This window comes from Tenebrio molitor, chromosome 2 (genome assembly GCF_963966145.1).
Source record: "Tenebrio molitor chromosome 2, icTenMoli1.1, whole genome shotgun sequence".
NCBI lineage: Eukaryota > Metazoa > Arthropoda > Insecta > Coleoptera > Tenebrionidae > Tenebrio > Tenebrio molitor.
Window position 1 is genome coordinate 1,988,671 of NC_091047.1, and position 19,487 is coordinate 2,008,157.

The window sequence follows — 19,487 nt, forward strand, 5'->3', positions numbered from 1 at the left end:
TTTGTTGTTGTAAACAAAGAAACGTTTTGTGCGATCGGAGCGAGTAGGGGAGACCCGGCGCGGGCCGCTCGGGGGGCAAGCCGCCGCCGTGACGTCACCGCTCCCCAGGGGGCGACGTCGCCGGGCGGTTGGGCCCCTCCTGGGGGTGCCCACGCGTCGAGAGGGCCGGGAGGCGCCGCACGAGGCGACGCCGAGCTCCTCTGTCGCGTTCGAGTGAAACTCAATTTGCGAACGCAGCTGGAATGGTGTAACAAATCCTACACAATGGGCACTTGTTCAAAAATTATGTCATCGTAAAAGTTTATGAAGCGTTTTAATTGACATATTGTTCATAAAATTGGATAATCCCATTTGGATGTTGGTGTTTGGAACAGTCGTCTAGTAATACCTCACGATGAGACCAGCGCTGTCGATTTTGTTCTTGTCTCTTGTGCACACCCGTAAGTACCATCGTGGGTGGTGAGTGCCCTTCACGATTTACCTGCCGCGCCAGTTGCAGCGTTCGACGTGACGGACCACCCCAACTGGCACCTGCTGGACCACGAGAGGTGCGGCGAGAGCATGTCGGACAGGATAATCGGCGGCAGGATGGCCGCCCTGGGGCAGTACCCGTGGATGGCGCGGCTGGGCTACACCACCCCCGTTTCCCCAAAGACGCTGTTCAAGTGCGGTGGCTCCGTCCTCAACCACATGTACGTGCTGACGGCGGCGCACTGCGTCACGGAGCTGGACGGAGACGAGATACTGTAAGGGCGGCCGGTTTGCTTTTCGAAAGTGAAAGGGCGGTTTCAGGTCGGCGATTCGCCTGGGCGAGCACAACACGAAGACCGAGATCGACTGCGAGGGCGCGATCTGCGCGCCCCCCACGCAGGACTTCAAACCCGCCAAAGTGATGTTCCACGAGAGTTACCAGAATCCGAAGATGCGGCACGACCTGGCGCTGGTGCGGCTAGACAGGCCGATTATCTTCGACAGTAAGGGCCAAATCTGGTGTGCCGTCGGTGCTTTCGTTGGTGTTTAGTTTGCGGTCCGCGGTGCTTACGGGAGTGTGTTTTGTAAATTTTGATGCGAGTAAGTTTGTTTTTAGCTTTCGTGTCTCCCATCTGCATGCCCGAGGGACCGCTGTTGACGATGAATCACAAAGGTTCCGTGATGGAGGTGGCCGGTTGGGGCGTGCACGATATGACCTCGCACCGCACCAGCACCCTCCTGCTCCACGTCCGCGTCCCCATCGTCAACCCGAGATACTGCGACAAGACCTTGGGGAAGTTCGCCTCGGTGGGCCCGGGGCAGCTGTGCGCCGGCGGTCAGATCGGGTTCGACTCGTGCGGCGGCGATTCCGGGGGGCCTCTGATGAAGGCGGCAGTCGTCAACGGGCCCCCCAAATACTACGTGATCGGCGTCGTTTCCTTCGGAGCCGTCAACTGCGGCAGCCAAGCGCCGGCGGTGTACACGGACGTGGCGTACTACATGAACTGGATCTTGGACCGTATTGAACCTTAGGAGAATAGGATGATGCTGCAGATGTTTGTTCAATAAAGGAATTTGTTGATCGACCAGTTTGTTTATCTTTCTGGCTGTTGCTTGTGCGCTCATGCTTGACTTGTTGCCGTTCTGGTACGTGTAATGATTTATCGCGAGAACGTTTTCGATCTGCTCGATTAAAAACTTTGCTGATTTACTGCGCCCAGTTTTGGTCGATTAACAACTAACGGTGGGACGGAAGAAATCACCCAAATTATTATGAGAAGCATCAATGGAGGGCCCCCAGCAAAGGCTCGACGCACCTAGCAAAAGTCCCTCGTCCATCTGTCATTCTGTTGTACAACATTTTTTGTCTTGTAAAACAATTAAATGCAAAATTTCTTACATCTTCAAAATTTTATTTTCACCTGGGAAATTGATTTTTTTGATAATATAAAAATAATTCATTATTTTTATTACTAAGCAAAAATCTGCAAACATTTTCTTCACCTTGAAGTTCGTTCAAAGGAAAAATATGAAAGTGTGAAGTACCTAAAGATTTTACTCTCGAGTGAATATTTTATTTAAATTATTACTGAAAGTCGGCAAAATGTTTCAAAGCAAATGCAAAAAGCCATCTCAAGGAAAAACCTCATTTCTAAATGTCTAACTCAGTAGTGAGATGAGTTACGTCACGTTTTTGTATCTTTGAATATTAATATGTAGATACTAAATTAACGAGTAATCAAGTTTTTGTCAAATTTTCATAACCTGCAAAAATGCATTTCGAGAGCGAAGTTGAAAGGATTGACTCACTTGTCAGTGTTAAAACTTGATAAAAAACCAGACTGTGTTACCCGAAAACCTGTACTTACCGACCAACTGTATTGTAACAGCTTCCCCATGTCAAAATTGAGGTTATGTCTATTTAACGTAATTGAAACGTCTAACGTGGTTTTCTTACTCAATTCAGGTTTGTCACCTTTCAACTCTTGGTGGTACCGAATCAGGGCCATTTTTTCACGTTCTGGAATAGGCTGCCCACTACTTTTTTTCGCAAAGGCTTCTTTAAAAATTTTGTGCGTTAATTTTTCATTGCAAACAGTTATGCGCAATGACAGCGCCGATGACCTTGAACGGCTCGACGCTGCCAACTTACATTGGGAAATGCACTGTTTGCTACTTTTAATTCCTCATACCAACATGACAACACTTTGTTAACTGATTTTTAAAAAAATATACTACAATGATTTGAATCTTATTTTATGTGATTTTGTTATTCATCAAAAGAATTAATATTTGTCAGAACAAAAACTGTCTAGATCAAAGTCATGCCATGTTTTAAAGAAAGTAGGTACAGTCTATTTTTTAATCAAAGAACCACAACCTGTTGATTTAGGTTTGTAAATATAAAATTTTACTAAATTTAGGGAATTTAATGATGTCTATTGGCTATACCAGCCAACATCTGTCATTTTTAATGTCCTTGAAAGTCCGCAAACTCGCAGCTAAAATGTGAATGTGTTATTAAAAATGCCTCGCAAAGTAAGAAATTTATTAAACTCTCAAATGAGTTGTTATTAGTTGTTATTAACTTTATTAACATGCTGCGCTACTAATATCTCTAATAACCTCAATCTTTTATGATGATATTTTTCACCCTATGTCAAAAGTGTACAATGTTGTCAGCTCTATTTTGGGTGTAAATTGCGGCGTTGTGGTTCTTTGATTAAAAAATAGACTATATTTATAAAATAAACTACAATTTGGACAAGCCACACATGTCACTTTCAAATCTCTAATTCAGTAGTGAACATCACAATCTGAGTGTTTTTTATGAGAAACTAAAATCGACCACAATTTTCTACTCGACGGAGCAAGATTTCGATTTCATTAGTTTCATTTGTTGTGATGTGTTTGTGATTTGTCTTCAATGCGGGGTAAAAACGAGTCGAGCAATTTTAGCGCTAAAAAAGATAAATCATTGAGAAATGACACATGACACAATCTCACTTTTGGGTGACAGAGGACTCAAATTTCGTAACCTGTCTCATCTCCATCTCACTTCGATGAGTTACGATCAAATAATGACAACATTGGTTGGGTTTCGAAAAGAATTATCCAGTTTAAAAATACCTACAAGGAGAAAAACAAGACGGTTCAAGAGTCAAATCTCTATCTCACTGTTGAGATCAATTACCGTTATCTGCATATTGAATTTGAAGGTTAATCTCTGTCGAAACCATAACAAACAAATGGTTTACGTAACCAGCACTGCTACGTTGTTACACTTTTGCTCCAAAAACAAAAAACAAAGTGATGAAACACCAAAACAGCCATCAAAAAAATGGTATAACGCATGTAACATTTACTGTTACACAAGCCTCATGCTGCGTTTACACTTTTCGCGTTAGCGACGAGGTTACGTAACAGTTGCGTTGAATCCCAACCCGGCACAAGGACAAGACGATCTCTACGTCACCTCCGATCTGTCGGTGGGAAACCCCAGACTGGGTGGTGACGTGGACGCTCTAATTCCAACACACGTAAGTGGAGGAACAAGAGCAGCATTTGGCGACCGTCGATGACGTCTTCGTTGCCATTAGAGTTTCCAGTCCATGTGACTTTGGCGCGCAGACGGTGGACTTTCCAAGGCAGGCGAGATATTCCCACAACATCGCCGAGATCAGTATGGGTCAGTGGTGACCGCGCGATATACATACAGAAACTGTGTAGTCGGTGCAATATTTGTTGACAATGCTCGTGACGTGTCTGACCGTGCTCTTGCTCGCCCTTCAAGTCGTCCACGCAGGTAAGCGCCAACCCCAAAAGTAGCCTCGATGTGACCTCGCTCGGACCACCAATTTCAAGAGCTCGTTGGTCTTTAATCGCTCTGCGACGCCATCTCCGGGGTCCTCAAGGTTGGGAGACAAGCTACGAACGGTAGATTTTCCGAAAATACTAAAACCGTTTCCGGTGGCGAGTGTTTTTTTGGTTGTTCTGTTGCGTGTTGATCACGTTCTGGGAATTTGTCTGTGCGATTGGAAATGTTTATTAACAACGCTGATTGTGTAAATCCTGATCCTCGGAAAGCGACAAACGTTTTTCCCATTTGAAACACGTTGATTCTCTTCCACCCGTCGCACCTTCGCAACTCTCATTGCCATTATCATTGTGGCGTGACCCACGGCATTCAGGCCGGATAGGTCGGTCGTACGGACATTATCAATATCAAGTGATGATAAAGTTTGGTAGAAAAACAGCGCAAGTGAATCGCAAAATCCATCTCTTGTAATGTCGAACCGCTCCGCTATAAATCCAGTGTGACTGCACTGGCAATGTCATCTTGTTCCATGTAAACAAAATTGAACAACATGACAAGAACAAGGTAATTTCGCTTTTTATGGTGCGTGGTGACAGAGTGGAAGAATCGTGATTAGATTCTGATTGTGGCAGTTTCTTTCGTTCACGATAACTTCCGCAAAAATGCATTGATTTTAACTGTTTTTGTACAAAATGTTTGTCTCTGTGGGGGCTTCAGGCCCAGCAATTTTAGTGCCAATTGGACCAGTGGTTTCGTAAATGTACGCAATTTTATGAAATACGATAAGAGCACCGATTGAAATATGTCTTTGCGGAAAATAGTTGTTTAAGTGAAGACTGAAGGTCTGGTAATTTTGCTGCAAATCAGATTGGTAGTCTCTAAAATATCCTCAAATTTACATATACGGGGCTATCTTAAATAAAACTGGTCTGTTTGGTTCTTTTCTATTGTAGCCTATGAAACCTTATAGCTGTCAGCTGTCGCTATCATGTTTAACATCCCATTTATCTCTTTCTTCAATTTGTGCTATATTTTCATTTAAAACATTCTTGTTTTCAAAACAAAAGGTATTTACTGCAGAAAGTTGTTTTCTCAGCGGTGAGCGATCCTTACAATGATTTACGTTCTGCCCTTTCACAATAATGGTAATGATAATTGCGGTTGTATTTTGGTGTTCTCGATCGTGTTAACGTTAATGGAATGTCGACGTTAGAGCCCCGGAAAATTTTTGGACTCATTACAGCTAACATTTTGGCATTTTCTGAAGGTTATAACGAGTAAAGGTTATGTTGTGAATTGTAAAAGTAAATACAATTTTCAATAATTAAGTCAATGTCAAACGTAAAGCTGTCAATTGAAAGGGTCCCGCCTACATTAAGGCGCGAAATTTGAAATATTTATTTCACAGCAGTGTCCTACCCTTACTTGTGAGAGCTCTCAGTACAGATTAATTGTAACACACAGACAGCAGTGTCCTACCCTTACTTGTGAGAGCTCTCATTACAGATTAATTGTAACACACAGACTATAGATCTACAGAGTGTATCAGAAACAGATAATAGAAATAAAAAAATTACGTGGCAATAAAACTTGTCAAGCACAACCAATAATATTATAAGTTTAGTAACTTTTTGGAGAAAAATTGCTCTGAAGTATTAAAGTAAGTAAAAGTGAAAACATGTTGATTCATTTACTATTTACACACTATTACGAAACAAAATAAAAATAACTTTGAATTCTTGGAATGAGTAGCTCCAAATAAAAAATAGTCCAACGATTATTACAATAAATGTTCAAAATGCCCATCACCATTGTTGATACAACATCGACCACGTTTTCGAATTGTTGCAGGTATTTGTCCAAGTGCTTCTCTATTGTTTCTAATCGTTACAGTAGCATTTTCGATACCTACCCAATTTCCAAACTGCTAAGAAGAAGCATGAACAAGATCCTTCATGTAACCCCACAGAAAGAAATCACAAGGATTCAGATCCGGCCACGCTACGTCCCATCCACTGTTCAGGAAATGTGACCCTCAATGGGCCAGTCACATGTCCGGGCTCATTTTTTTGTTCGGGGCTAGAGCCCTTAAAAGGGTGGGTTCGGTGTGGGCGCCAGGCAACTAAATAATTTAGGGAGCTACTGCTGGCCTTGCTCAGTTGCCGGAACAAGGGGTCCGAGTTCTCGACACAATTAAAAAGACAAATTGAATTGAAAATCAAGTGAAATTCTTTAATAAAGAAATACAAATAAACTACATATAACTAAAATTAACGATGCTCTTGTAAAATGTGCCATTTTGAGTACTTATTACAGTTATTTTGCTTCCACAAATTAACACAAATCACTTTTTTTCAGTTGTAGTTAAGAAAAAACAATGGAAAGCGATTAGGAACCTAACAACTTTTTACTTGTCACTGATTAATTCATCATGTTTCATTCACGGTCGATTTTTTTTAATGAAATGAAAAGTTTATTTTAAAAAGCGAGTTTACACTTTATGTCAGTGTGTTGAAAGTCACGGACGACATTTTTTGACCGCCACTGTATTCAATAGAAAAACAGAGTTTATGTAAGCCCATTAATGACAGGCTTTTAATAAAGACTGTTGTAAGATGAAATAGCAATTAGAATATAGAAAAATCCAAGAAAATCACAAGCGAAACAACTATGACGTCGAAACCACAATTGACGCTAAGATTTAATAATTTGTCATTCGACTGTTGACATCTGATGTGACGGCTTCAACGGCTCGATATTGTTCAATTTTTTTTAAAACAATTGTCAAAATGTTGTCATGTTGGTATGAGCTACTAATTATTTGATGGTTATTAGGTTGGCGACGTAAAATGTCAATTGTACTCTCGTGTCAAAAATAAATTACTCCCTAGGATTTAGGGATATTCGTTACTAAGTTGCCATAAATTTGGTTAGGTTGGAGGCTATGTGGTTTCTGGTGACAAACAAAAGATATCCCAAAAATGTAAGGCAGCAAATTAATTGTAACAGTTGCAAATGACTAATTTCTCACAATCAATTTTGGATACTGGCGGCATATTTATTTGGACTTAATCTCTCAATTCAAAGTAACCAACCTTAGGCATCAAAATTACTTTTGAAAATTCTAGTTACACAATATGAAAAACGTTATTTCCCTAAAAGTTCGAATTCTAGGGAGTAATTTATTTTTGACACGAGAGTATGTCAGCCATTTTGATGTAAAGGCGCTTGCACTACTGAATATGTCCAGTTGTATTTTTCACTGTCATTATCGTCTTTATTTCTTGTCTTTTGGTATAAAATTTGGTTATACTGAAACATTCTTGACTTTTAAAAATTATTGAAATAAGCTCAAACCTGATCTAGGGAAATTTTACGATACAGGTGTTCCGAAACGAAGGGTTTTAGGGTGGTCTGTGAGGGAATTTTGACATTGACAATTGTTTAAAAAAAAATTGGACTATAAATACCGAGTGACTATCAATGATTGAAAATGATTTTGTTATGTTGGTAACACATTTGAAATCTTTAGTTGACAACATCATTGGCATGACACACGCAATTTTCAAAATTGAAACAAACGTCAAAAAAATATTTTTAAGTACTTCGTGACTTAACCTAACCTAAATAGAAATGATTGACAGATGATGCACGAGAAGATTTGCACTACCAAATGCATCAGTGTTGCCTATCCACTATTTTGCTTCAAGCATTTATAGTCACTCGGTATTCGACCTGGACGCAATAATATTATAGAGCCTCACAGTTCCATACTGCAAAATTCGCCTCATTCCGGCTCGTGGTCGACGTAATGATGAGCAAATGAAAGTGAAATGGCAAAAAAAACCACAATGAAAACGATTACCACGCAAGAAATTTGACACTGACACTGAATTGTGACGAAAAAACGTACTTTTACTTTTAGCGTACTGTCGCGAGCAATAAATTTGGGCGTCAATATCATTTTAAAATTTGGTTAGATTGTCACAAATTAAAAAAAAAATCCCTGCGTGATTATGCCCATGTCAACAAAGTGTCACAAAAATGAGAAAAAAATTACAATTAATGTCATACAACATGATGATAGGTTATGATATACGACTGTTTTACAAGGGAGCATTTTCGATTGCGTCAAAGAATGACCTTGACGACCAAAATTTATTGGTCGTGACTGTACATACCTTATTCACAGTAAATGACTGTGCCCTCCGCGCCATTGATGCACGGACCTTTGAAAAGCCTCCATAAAAAATTACAAGGATTTTAATTTTGCAGTCTCAAAAAGACTATTCAACTCACATGTCATGTGACACAAATTCTCCAATAAAAATGCACGATTTGTCATTTCTGGACCAATCAGAACGAAATTTCCTGATTATTTATCACAAGTGAAAATTATCGCTTATTTTCACTAGTAGGGTTATTATTTTCCGGGTTGTGCCGCGGTCGTCTGGAGCTTCAAAATTAACTGGTTTGGTCTGTTCTGTGTTGGACTATTTAACCGTAAAATTAATTAATTATAACTATTACAGTTTTCTTTAAATAGAGACCAAAGTTATTTAAATCCAAAAGCTAGATTCCCATTTTCCCCGGCTGCTACTATACTTATCACTTTCACCTTCCGACGAAAAATGGCAACCTCGTAAATATTCTTTTTCGATTTTGCTTGCCTCATTATACTGAACCCTTGACACAACCTTTTTGTTCCTCATTATCTTGTGTTTTTCCAACACTGATTAGTGATTGATTACAAATAATTTTTGTAAGCCATGAAATCATAATTTTTTTTATCAGTATCAAAATATCAGTCCAAAATTCCGGAAATTCTCAAGGTTTTGTTATTGATTTATTATTATTATCATCTGTTAGACCCCTGCCGAAGCCCGAACGGCCAGAGCGGCGACTGCAAGCCGATCAACCAATGCCGCCCCCTCTACTCCCTGTTGGAGCGCCGCCCCATCACCGCCAGCACCGCCGAGTACTTGCGCCGATCCAACTGCGGCTTCGACGGGAGCTACCCTCGCGTCTGCTGCCCCCAAGGCTCGATCGAACCCCCGACCATCAAACCCCCAATAGTGGACGGGCCCACCGAGTCCAACAGTGAGTCCAGTTCGCCTCTCGTACGCCTCTCACCCTCTCCTTGCAGATGTGTCTCCTGTGACGAGCGACCTCCTCCCAGACGGCTCCATCTGCGGTCCCAACACCCAGAACAGGATCTACGGCGGGGAGAAAACCGACCTGGATGAGTTCCCCTGGATGGCCCTGGTGGAATACGAGAAACGTACGACCGTCCACGGACGAAAACCTTTTTATTGTGTTGGGTTTTTGCAGCCGGAGGCAGTCGAGGGTTCTACTGCGGCGGAGTGCTGATCAGCAAGAGGTACGTCCTGACGGCGGCGCACTGCGTCAAAGGGAAGGATCTGCCCAAAACGTGGAAACTGTAAGTGGTACCACCGGCCTGGGTACTAGTACTAGTACTACTCGGTACTATTCCAGCGTGAGCGTGCGTTTGGGCGAGTACAACACCGAGACTGACACGGACTGCATCAACAACGGCTTCGGGGAGGACTGCGCCCCACCCCCCGTCAACGTCCAGGTGGAGGCCAGGATCGCCCACGAGAGCTACGAACCCAACAACATCAACCAGTACCACGACATAGCTCTGTTGAGGTTGCGACGCGAAGTCAAATTCTCTGGTGAGTGCTTTGCTTGAGCTGTGCGAGTTTGACACTGTTGCCTCGCAGACTACATCAAACCCATTTGTCTGCCGACCACCACCGAAGAGCTGAGCAAGTCGTACCTCGGCCAGAAACTCTTCGTGGCGGGCTGGGGCAAGACCGAGAACCGGTCCGAGAGCAACATCAAGCTCAAAGTGCAAGTGAGTACCTTTGTGGAGCAGCGGCAAGCCCTAAACGTCACTCTTTCAGGTTCCCGTCAAGCAAATGTCAGACTGCACCGCCACCTACAGCAGCGCCAATGTGAGGTTAGGTTCTGGTCAGCTGTGCGCAGGAGGCGAATCGGGGAAAGATTCGTGTCGCGGAGACAGCGGAGGGCCTTTGATGATCCTCAGTTTGGACAAAGACAAGGACATACACTGGTACGCCGCGGGGGTGGTGTCTTTCGGGCCCTCGCCCTGCGGCATGGCCAACTGGCCGGGAGTTTACACCAAAGTGTCCAAATACGTAGACTGGATCGTCGGCAAGCTGAAGCCCTAGATTGGGGCCTCGCAGGTCTACTTTTTGTGATTGTAATCGATTTTTTCATACCAAAATGTTCATAATAAACTCTGTCAAAAGTCAACTTGATTTTTATTTATTTGGGGCAAGGTGTGCCGAGGAGGTGGGCTCGCTCGGGTCGCAAGGCGACGAAACGAGGTGAACTGATGCGCAGCAAGACTGCCAATATTGCAAAAATTAAAAACGGTGTAAAATTGTAAAGCTGCATTCCTTGTTGCTGATCCTTTTGTGAGGACGACGAACCGCTTTAAACCAGATATTCAACTCGGCGCCAATCGAAATCAGCACAGGTCATCGAAGCTGCACATATAAACAGAGTTAGCACTGAAATTCTCTTGTTTGAGATTCAACATGATCGTGAAAGGTGCGGTTCTGGTGCTAGTGGTGACGCAAGTTGTCAGCGTCGGTAAGTGCGCAAACTGCAACAACTATTTTGTTTACAAACCTTGAATCGTCAAGGAAACCGTGGTGAATTGCGTCTTGCCTCACCATTTACCGGAAACTGGTTTATCGCATACAAAAATTCTCAGAAACAGTTAACAATCCAATTTATCGTCCAAATCTGTGCCCACTTGAAATCGCGTGGTTGCAACTCAAACGCAACTTGTTTTCACCTTGCTATTCAGTACATCCGAGCATCATATTTTTCTTCTTTTGCAAATACCCTCGTGTGGGTCAATCAACGACTCGACTTGCGTCATTCGCGGCCTGTAAAGTTTTCTGCTTGCAGACAACTGTCGAACCCCTGATGGTCGCAGCGGCGACTGCAAACGCATCCCCGACTGCGCCCCGCTCTACGCCCTCTTCGAGCGCCGCCCCATCTCGTCCACCACCGCCGACTTCCTCCGAAGATCGAACTGCGGTTTCGCGGGGCAGGTGCCCAAGGTGTGCTGTCCCACCGGGTCCGCCTTGGGGGTGGCTCCCGCGGACATGACTCCCGTGCGGAGCGACCTCCTTCCGGACAAGGACACTTGCGGGATCGACACGACGAAGAAGATCTACGGTGGGCAAAAAACCGACCTGGACGAGTTCCCCTGGATGGCGCTGATCGAGTACGAGAAGGCCAAGGGTGTTCGAGGTTTCGAATGTGGAGGTGTGCTCATCAGCAAGAAGTACGTCTTGACGGCGGCGCATTGCATCAAGGGGAAGGCTTTGCCCAAAACTTGGAAACTGTAGGTGGTACTGCTGGTGCTGGTTGGGTACTACTGGGTGCAATTGCAGGGCGAGTGTGCGCCTGGGGGAGTACAACACTGCGACTGACATTGATTGCATCAACAACGGCCTGGATGAGGACTGTGCGCCGCCTCCTGTCAATATCGCGGTCCAGGAGACCATAGTCCACGAAAGCTACAATCCAGACGACATCAACCAGTACCACGACATAGCTTTGCTCAGATTGAGACGAAACGTCAAGTTTTCTGGTACCAAGGGGAGAGAACGTAGGAGTTGGTAACTTTTGGGTACTTTTCCAGACTACATCAAGCCCGTCTGTCTGCCGACCAGTACCGCCGACATGACCAAGTCTTACGTGGGCGATCGCCTCTTCATAGCAGGCTGGGGCCTGACCGAGAACAGGACCCGCAGCAACATCAAACTCAAAGTCCAAGTGAGCAAACAACAAACCTGATATCACTCAGTGTCGGTTGTTTTACAGGTCCCTGTAAACGACTTGTCCGACTGCAACTCCACCTACAAAGCCGTCTACATAAGTCTGGCGGACGGTCAACTCTGCGCGGGGGGCGAACTAGGGCAAGACTCGTGTCGCGGTGACAGCGGAGGGCCTCTGATGACCGTCAAGGTCGACAAAAAGAAGGACACGCAGTGGTACGCCGTGGGGATAGTGTCCTTCGGACCGTCCCCCTGCGGCATGAGAGACTGGCCGGGGGTGTACACCAAGACCGCCAACTACGTCAACTGGATCGTCAGCAAGCTCAAAGCTTAGCAAAATACTCTCTAATAAATGTACACCAGTAATAAACCTGTTTTGACACAAGCGACCTTGAATCCACCACGAAATAGTCGTGCCAAATCTCACTCGTACAATCGCACACACATTATTTATGTTTATACCAACCAGATAAGCGTAAGTAATTATGATAATTCCCGGATCAGAGGGGTTATCGGGAGGCAGTCGTCGCCGCGATAGTCTGTTGTTTGTACACTACACCCGCGATGGCGGTGTTCCTCGCCCTCGTCGTCTTTTCCACCCTCGCAGCAGCTCGTAAGTAGACGAAAAGTAGTCACGGTGACGCAAAAACCCTTTTAGACCAACACTGCGAAACGCCCACTGGACAACCGGGAGAATGCGTCCTCATCAGCCACTGTCCCCATCTCTTCCGCAAGGTCTTGCAAAACCAGACCAACAGTCACATGCGGAGCTCCCACTGCGGCTTCGAGTCGATCTTCTTCCCCAAAGTGTGCTGTCCGGTGGAGGCCGTCAAGCTGTTTCAACAGGCCGGTGCGATCTCTCACACGAAATACGCCACCAAGTGCGGCTTGCACGAACCTGACGGGCCAGACGATCCGTGGCTTGCCCTCATGGAATACGAGAGAGGTGAGGCTTGCAAGGCGTCGAACCAGGAGTAAATCGAGTTTGCAGACAATGGCGAACGCGACTTCTTATGTGGGGGCGTTCTGATCAGCAAGAGATACGTTTTGACAGCGGCGCACTGCGTCAAAGGAGCTAACGTCACTTTGTAACAACTGACACTTGCGTTGTCAACCTTGTAACGCGATTTGTTCTAGACGAAATGTGCGCTTGGGTTCGTTGGTGATTCCGGTGGATGGCAGCACTGCCCACGAGGACTACCAACCTGACGACCCCAACCAGTACCACGACATCGCGTTGGTACGACTGAAGCACAAAGTGTCGTTCAAAGAAGGTAACAAATGTGTAGTGTGTAGTTGACAACAACCGGTAAATATGTTTATTAGGGTTGGTACGCCCGATTTGTGTCCCCATGGAGAAGAGGGGGTTGCTGGGGGCGACCTTGTCGCTGACAGGTTGGGACAAGGTTGGCAACACTTCGACAAAACGCGACGGAATTGTGAGTTTTTTCTCATTGTTTTCGCTCAATTTGCATAATTTTGACAGGTGACGGTGAGGAACAATGTGGAATGTCACTTGGTATACAATGTGAACAAAGTAAAATTGAGGGAGTCACAGGTGTGTGTAGATGGAAGAATCCTACCTTACCGACGTCCCGTTCGCCTAGATATTGGAGGTTTTTTGATGCACGTTTCCAATGACACATCGTATTCTGTCGTTGGAGTTATGTCTCTAGGTCCCCCCTGCTGTGATAAAGAAGATTATCCGAGAGTGTACACGAAAGTTGCCAGTTACGTTGATTGGATTATGAATAACTTGAAACCGTAATTGATTGGCCTGTCAAAGTTATAGTATTGAGTATAGGAAAAATATCAAATCATGTTATATTCTAGTAGAACACGTGGTATATCTAATAAAATTGTCAAATTGTTTATTTTGCAAATGGCTTTTTTATTCACGCGAGTGGTCGTGGATTAATTCATATCAGTCGGGATATCAAAACACAACGCAAAAAAAGAACCTACAACATTAATAATAATATTCAGGTCGAAACGTTTTTACAAATTGCAAAAAACCACGGAAAAAATTAGGTTAGGCTGTCATTGTGTTTGGTAATTTTGACGAATAGGAATAACTATTGGTAGCATTGGTAGCATTCCAAAACTGTCATTTTTATTTGTAATCTATTATTCTATTTGTTTATTACGGCAATAAAGTGGCAATTTCATTCTGATTGTGTTTGCAAATTTTCTCTTTATCACCGCATTAATGTTACTAATTTTAATGAGTCATTACCAGCTAGGTGGTCAACAGCCAAGTACCAAATGTGAATGATTTTAAAATCACTCCGGTCCGAAACCTAATCCAAATCAATTCAAATTTGCACCAGTTTGATAAATGTTAATTGTTTCTTGTACTCGAATTTGTAATGGTGTTTTTTGGCACCAATGACGCGGACATGTTGTTTTTCATTATGTTTACACGTAAGTCATAATTAGTTCATTATAGAATCGGTTTTTCCTATGTGAATACATTAAACTCGTACAAGAGTCAGTACTACATCTTCGCAGGGTGTACCACAAATTTTTCGTTGACAGCAAGGATATTGTTGATTTTTTGACAGTCAACAACTTAGTACCTACTAGATTTGAATGGGTTTAAAATCGACACTGGCGCGAAAACCAAACCAAATCAATTCGTATTTTCACCGGTTTGATTAATGTTAATTGTTTCTTGTACTGGAATTTGTGACGGAATTTCTCGGCAGTAATGATGCAAATATGTTGCTTTATTTACCATAATTATCTTGGCACGTAAATCACAACTAATTAATTACAAAATCGGTTTTCCCTATATGTCAGCATTACATCTATGGAGAGTAGTACCAGAACCGCGTCATTGACAGAGAGATCGTTGGCGACATAGATTTCATGTGTGTTTATGAGTGACAAACATAACTGGACATTCTAGTACCTTCTATTGTGCGCTGTTTGACAAAATATTTTTTTATGTCTTTACATGCCTGTCAAAGTCCAGACAAACAAGATGGCGTGTGTAAAGTAGGATCACAGAAGGTCCATCTCTATCTTCTCACATCACAACGTACTTGAAAAAGTCACAGTGCGGCTATTCTGGTACTACACAAAAAGTATATTGTCCGAATGGACCACCTGCTCTAGAAAATTGAAAATCCAGTACGTACCACTCATTTAGAGTATTTTTTAGTTAAAAATCTACAATTCTCGAAATTGAAAATCTTGCTGCTCCAAAAACTACCAAAAACGGCCATTTACAAGAGTTCTATTGTGGTGGTAATAGAAGTACCAAGTGAAATACTCCACGAAAAGTACTACCCTCAAGATCCGAACCAATACAACCCCATATCTTTTAACTTTGACATAGCTCAAAAACAAGATTTCGTTATTTTGTTAGTACAAAACTGGATTTCTTCCAATCGGTACCATTAGGTACGACTTTTTTACAGATTTCGTCAGTCTGTTATGTTAGTAGTACACAAGACTAAACTCGCTCCTGGACTAGTAAAAACCGGTTGGGGTGTTTTCAGCAACAAAATAAACAGTACCGAGAAACGATACAGTACTTGATTTTGACCAGTTTTCACAATTTCTTCAATGTTGCTTCCAGGTACTGGGTTTAACTTCCGACGAGTGCAGTAAAAAATGTGAAGTTGACTCAAAATAAGTTCTGTGGTACCGAAATCACGAGTTATAGCAGCATCGACAGTACGGAATGGTTTATAGTAGTACCAATAGGAGAGATTAAATTGCTGGAGTTGTCTCTATGGGGTCATGTGATGGTGATCAACCTACCGTGTACACAAAACTCACTCAATACATCCCTTGGATTGTCTAAAGTCCCTAGATATATCTAGGGACTTTAGGTTTGTCAAAACAGCAGCGCCTCAACTTTTACAGTCGTCCTGTCAGTATCGCTACGTCACAGTCTGATTGTGTAACGAATTGCAAGCAACCAAAACCGCATTTTTTGTTCACATTTTTAATCTATGCTTTACTGCGGCCATAAAATGGCAATTTGATTTTTATAATGATTTTTTGTTTCCTTTATCAGTTTATATAATATTTTGGTCGACATTAAACCATGGACAGTTTGTTTTCCTGTCAGCAACAGCAGCTAACCGAAATAAAAACGAAATTTATGCGCCGGCAAATAAAATTTTATTAATTTAGACTAAAATTTCGAAATGAATCAGTGACTAATCACGATCAATTAACGACCGGAGAACCGCTGGGATAGGCAACCAGTCGTGCAAACCCCTGTAATTTATTCGGCACCGGGATTGAATTTCCGCCGCGCATTCCTCGCATCCAATTACGCCCCGAATGAATCGTAAAGATGTTGCGGCCAACATTAAAGTCGCCATAACTGCATTAATTACGCTGCGACGAAATAAAACCGTCCAGATTGGGGAATTAAGGCGAGACGACTAACGCAAAATCTTCGGTCTTGAGGGCGACGTTGACGCTCCGCGATCTGAAGACTTCATCGACATTCTGCCGCCGCCGTCGTAAATCAAGACCGGCCGTCTCATTTGTAACTTTCAATACGTTTATTGAGCTTCGGATTGTACGAAACGGAAAAACTTGCTCTTCATGTCGCTCGTAATTGCACCTATTGGCATTCTAACGTTCGAGTACAGCTATTAATGGGTCTCGAGTTCTTCGCCGACATGTCAAAAACGCACCGCTTCGAGTTTTTGCCGGTGAAAAATGCTCAGGAAGCTTCAGGAGTCCAGACTGGTGTTGTTTGTTCTTGTCGTGGAAAGAATTTGATTTGACAGGTGACGGTTCGGGTAGGCAACCAGTTATACACGCGGGTATTATGTGTTGCGTGTAGATTTCGGAGGCGGCGATTGTGCGTGATGAATTGGGCCCGGCGGCGGACAAATTCGTTGTGAAGGCAAAAAAAACAGCCGACCGGTCCGAGATAAGGACTAAGGAGTGCAGCAATTAAAATTATCGCATAATTCATCCGTTTCTAATTATAAAAATCGAACGTTAATTGAGAAGGGAGTTAAAAAGGAGCGGCGCGTGCTGTCCGAAAAAGCGCCTTGAGACGGCGAAGAAGAGTGGAGAAAAGCGCCCACACCGGCCAGGCGACACGTCAAAGCGCTACTGGTTTTAGAACGGATCGATCACGTCCATTACCACATCCCTTCTGATCACCTTGAACCACTTAAAAAACGGTAACACGCAGTTATTGGCTCACAGCAGTGACATTAGCCGATCGGATAATGGCCGCGGCACAACCGCAAAAAACCAATTCCGAATCCGCCGTGCCCCAGCGATATTATTTTCGATTTGGCTGGAGCGACTGTCACTGGAATTGCTTGCGTGCGGCACAACCGCAAAAAGTTAATTCGATCCGGCGAAAAACTCAACTCTATTAAATGTCCGAGCGAGTTTTTGCAACAACGGTGATACACGGTGACGCAAAAATAGCGTGAAATAATCGGCTCGAGGCGTGCTTACTACGAGTCGTTTGTGGCGTTTAAAAAGGTGTAAAATGCCATCCGAGACAAACACGCCATAAATGTCACATCGTACTATTGTCGAACAGCTCTGGTACTCCTCCTTTGATTTTTTCCAAGTCCGAATAAAATTACAATAAATTACGGTGAAGAATCGGATTAACCTGTTTCGATGTGTAGACGCATAATCGAAACGTTTTGTTTGACTTTCCCAAGCGCGGTATGCGCCCAGAACACCTCTAAATTCGTAACTTAAGGACAAATGTGTTTACTACGGTGATTTACGTGGCGGGCCGTTTGTTTTTTCAAAATACAGTCATCTGTTTGCGTTCGTGACGTCGATTAAACAAATGACTGTGTTCCAATGGGAATGGGGGTCGTGCTATTTCTAACGAAAAATTCGGCGTCGAACAATTTATCCGACGAGCTATTCTTGTTGTTGGGCAACAACCAAATTGCGTCGGCCCAAAATCACGGTCATAAAAGGACATTTTCGCTTGAGTTGTTCGTTCGAGTCGTCTCGAATCTACTTGGCGAGATTTCGTTCCAGCTGAGTAGTTTGATTTCTCAAAATTTTTAATTTTGAGCTGCGCACAGAGTACATACAGTTGGTTGCAAAAAAAAAACAGAACTGTCAGAATAACATTGACACATTTTTACAATTTTTCCATAGTGTGAAACCTTCTTACGAAAGATAGGTTAGAATTATGGTCAAAATTCAATGACATTTAAAAAATTATTTGATAGGTGTTGTCAAGGAGACAATTAATTGACAAATGGACAAAACCAAATTAACATTAGAAGAATTTTCATTTCCCGTTTTTTTGCAACCAACTGTACGAGTCGGAAATTCCGTTCTTTTTGGTTTTTGTTTGAAATAAAAATTTGGAGAATTAAAAACGAAATGTACATGACACACCCTGTATATTTTCTATATATTTGTATGTATTGGAAAAATATAAGTGAATAATTCTGACCAAAATTCATGCAACATTTTTTAATTGTCAATAATTTATATACCTGGTGACAATTATTCGTAGTTGAAAATGACTGTTTGTTAAGAAAGATGAAATCTACTATAACTACGCAATCATAAATGTTCAGAAAACTTTGTGGTCAAGGAGGCCGTGGTTTTGGTTGACATGCTCTGACATTTCCTTCATATCCATAACCTCACTTAATCATCATTTTATTCTAACTACATTTTACAAAGAAATTTATAAATGACGTTCGACGTCAATGTTTGACAGCTGATGAAGTTATATCCAATATGTTAACGGCAACAAGAAACAGTTTTTAACTCTTTTTTATCAGTAATTTTTTATTTTGATGTTTTAATTATTTTCTTAATTTGGATGTTTTTTTTTTTGCTTTTAAGATGCACACACTGTATACAATGGACTAGTAAAATTTGCAAGATGAAAAGAAACGTTTTGCCGTAAATGGGCCACCCAGTATATTTTTGTATTGTTGCAATAACTAATTTATTAGCAATTCTAAGTTGGTTCATTTTTAATCAACTGTTCTAAGATCTTAATTTGATTATAATATACCGGGTGACAAAAAATACATTGCAATTCTGCAATTTCGATGAGGAATGAAGACAAAAGGATCAATCTTAAAACAAAATAATAATAAATGTTAGAAAACGAAAGGTTATTTTTTTGGAGGAAGTTTAACCAAAAAATAGTACGTCGTAACTTGAACTGTGAATTGTGAGCTTGGAAATATTATTGCAAAGATTACCAAACCCTGCGTTCATTTAATTAATCCTCAAAGTTGGCGTTGAAGAATCGATTGTGAACGCACCACTCGTCAGTCTGCAGAGTAAAAACACAAACAACGCAAAAAGTGAGGTTAGATTTAAAAAGCTGATCCGTAATCCGTGGTGCGTTCACAATCGAC

At 42.5% G+C, this 19,487-nt stretch overlaps 4 protein-coding genes across 4 annotated transcripts; all 4 read left to right on the top strand.

Moving 5' to 3' along the window:
- Positions 1 to 132: 132 nt before the first annotated feature.
- Positions 133 to 1,556, top strand: LOC138123201 (CLIP domain-containing serine protease HP8-like). Its single transcript, XM_069037789.1, has 4 exons — positions 133 to 440; positions 494 to 746; positions 793 to 974; positions 1,088 to 1,556. Exons 1-4 carry the CDS (start codon positions 395 to 397, stop codon positions 1,501 to 1,503), a joined length of 897 nt encoding a protein of 298 aa, XP_068893890.1. The 5' UTR covers positions 133 to 394; the 3' UTR covers positions 1,504 to 1,556.
- A 2,520-nt stretch (positions 1,557 to 4,076) lies between these two features.
- LOC138123196 (CLIP domain-containing serine protease HP8-like) lies at positions 4,077 to 10,588 on the top strand. Its single transcript, XM_069037783.1, has 7 exons — positions 4,077 to 4,276; positions 9,158 to 9,388; positions 9,435 to 9,569; positions 9,620 to 9,728; positions 9,785 to 9,984; positions 10,033 to 10,166; positions 10,216 to 10,588. Exons 1-7 carry the CDS (start codon positions 4,222 to 4,224, stop codon positions 10,501 to 10,503), a joined length of 1,152 nt encoding a protein of 383 aa, XP_068893884.1. The 5' UTR covers positions 4,077 to 4,221; the 3' UTR covers positions 10,504 to 10,588.
- A 188-nt stretch (positions 10,589 to 10,776) lies between these two features.
- On the top strand, positions 10,777 to 12,517 carry LOC138123198 (serine protease easter-like). Its single transcript, XM_069037785.1, has 5 exons — positions 10,777 to 10,930; positions 11,255 to 11,696; positions 11,746 to 11,945; positions 11,997 to 12,130; positions 12,179 to 12,517. Exons 1-5 carry the CDS (start codon positions 10,876 to 10,878, stop codon positions 12,464 to 12,466), a joined length of 1,119 nt encoding a protein of 372 aa, XP_068893886.1. The 5' UTR covers positions 10,777 to 10,875; the 3' UTR covers positions 12,467 to 12,517.
- Positions 12,518 to 12,591: 74 nt separating this feature from the next.
- On the top strand, positions 12,592 to 14,306 carry LOC138123200 (CLIP domain-containing serine protease HP8-like). The gene is made up of 6 exons (XM_069037788.1): positions 12,592 to 12,745; positions 12,791 to 13,078; positions 13,124 to 13,220; positions 13,270 to 13,406; positions 13,459 to 13,571; positions 13,619 to 14,306. Exons 1-6 carry the CDS (start codon positions 12,697 to 12,699, stop codon positions 13,898 to 13,900), a joined length of 966 nt encoding a protein of 321 aa, XP_068893889.1. The 5' UTR covers positions 12,592 to 12,696; the 3' UTR covers positions 13,901 to 14,306.
- Positions 14,307 to 19,487: the final 5,181 nt, after the last annotated feature.

Coding starts and splice junctions, on each gene's coding strand:
- LOC138123200 (XM_069037788.1), top strand. CDS start 12,697: ATGGCGGTGTTCCTCGCCCTCGTCGTCTTTTCCACCCTCGCAGCAGCT. Junction 12,746..12,790: donor TTCCACCCTCGCAGCAGCTC/GTAAGTAGACGA, acceptor AAACCCTTTTAG/ACCAACACTGCGAAACGCCC. Junction 13,572..13,618: donor CGACAAAACGCGACGGAATT/GTGAGTTTTTTC, acceptor TAATTTTGACAG/GTGACGGTGAGGAACAATGT.
- LOC138123198 (XM_069037785.1), top strand. CDS start 10,876: ATGATCGTGAAAGGTGCGGTTCTGGTGCTAGTGGTGACGCAAGTTGTC. Junction 10,931..11,254: donor GACGCAAGTTGTCAGCGTCG/GTAAGTGCGCAA, acceptor TTCTGCTTGCAG/ACAACTGTCGAACCCCTGAT. Junction 11,946..11,996: donor ACGAAACGTCAAGTTTTCTG/GTACCAAGGGGA, acceptor GTACTTTTCCAG/ACTACATCAAGCCCGTCTGT.
- LOC138123196 (XM_069037783.1), top strand. CDS start 4,222: ATGCTCGTGACGTGTCTGACCGTGCTCTTGCTCGCCCTTCAAGTCGTC. Junction 9,570..9,619: donor CCTGGTGGAATACGAGAAAC/GTACGACCGTCC, acceptor GGGTTTTTGCAG/CCGGAGGCAGTCGAGGGTTC. Junction 9,985..10,032: donor ACGCGAAGTCAAATTCTCTG/GTGAGTGCTTTG, acceptor GTTGCCTCGCAG/ACTACATCAAACCCATTTGT.
- LOC138123201 (XM_069037789.1), top strand. CDS start 395: ATGAGACCAGCGCTGTCGATTTTGTTCTTGTCTCTTGTGCACACCC. Junction 747..792: donor CTGGACGGAGACGAGATACT/GTAAGGGCGGCC, acceptor GGGCGGTTTCAG/GTCGGCGATTCGCCTGGGCG. Junction 975..1,087: donor CAGGCCGATTATCTTCGACA/GTAAGGGCCAAA, acceptor GTTTGTTTTTAG/CTTTCGTGTCTCCCATCTGC.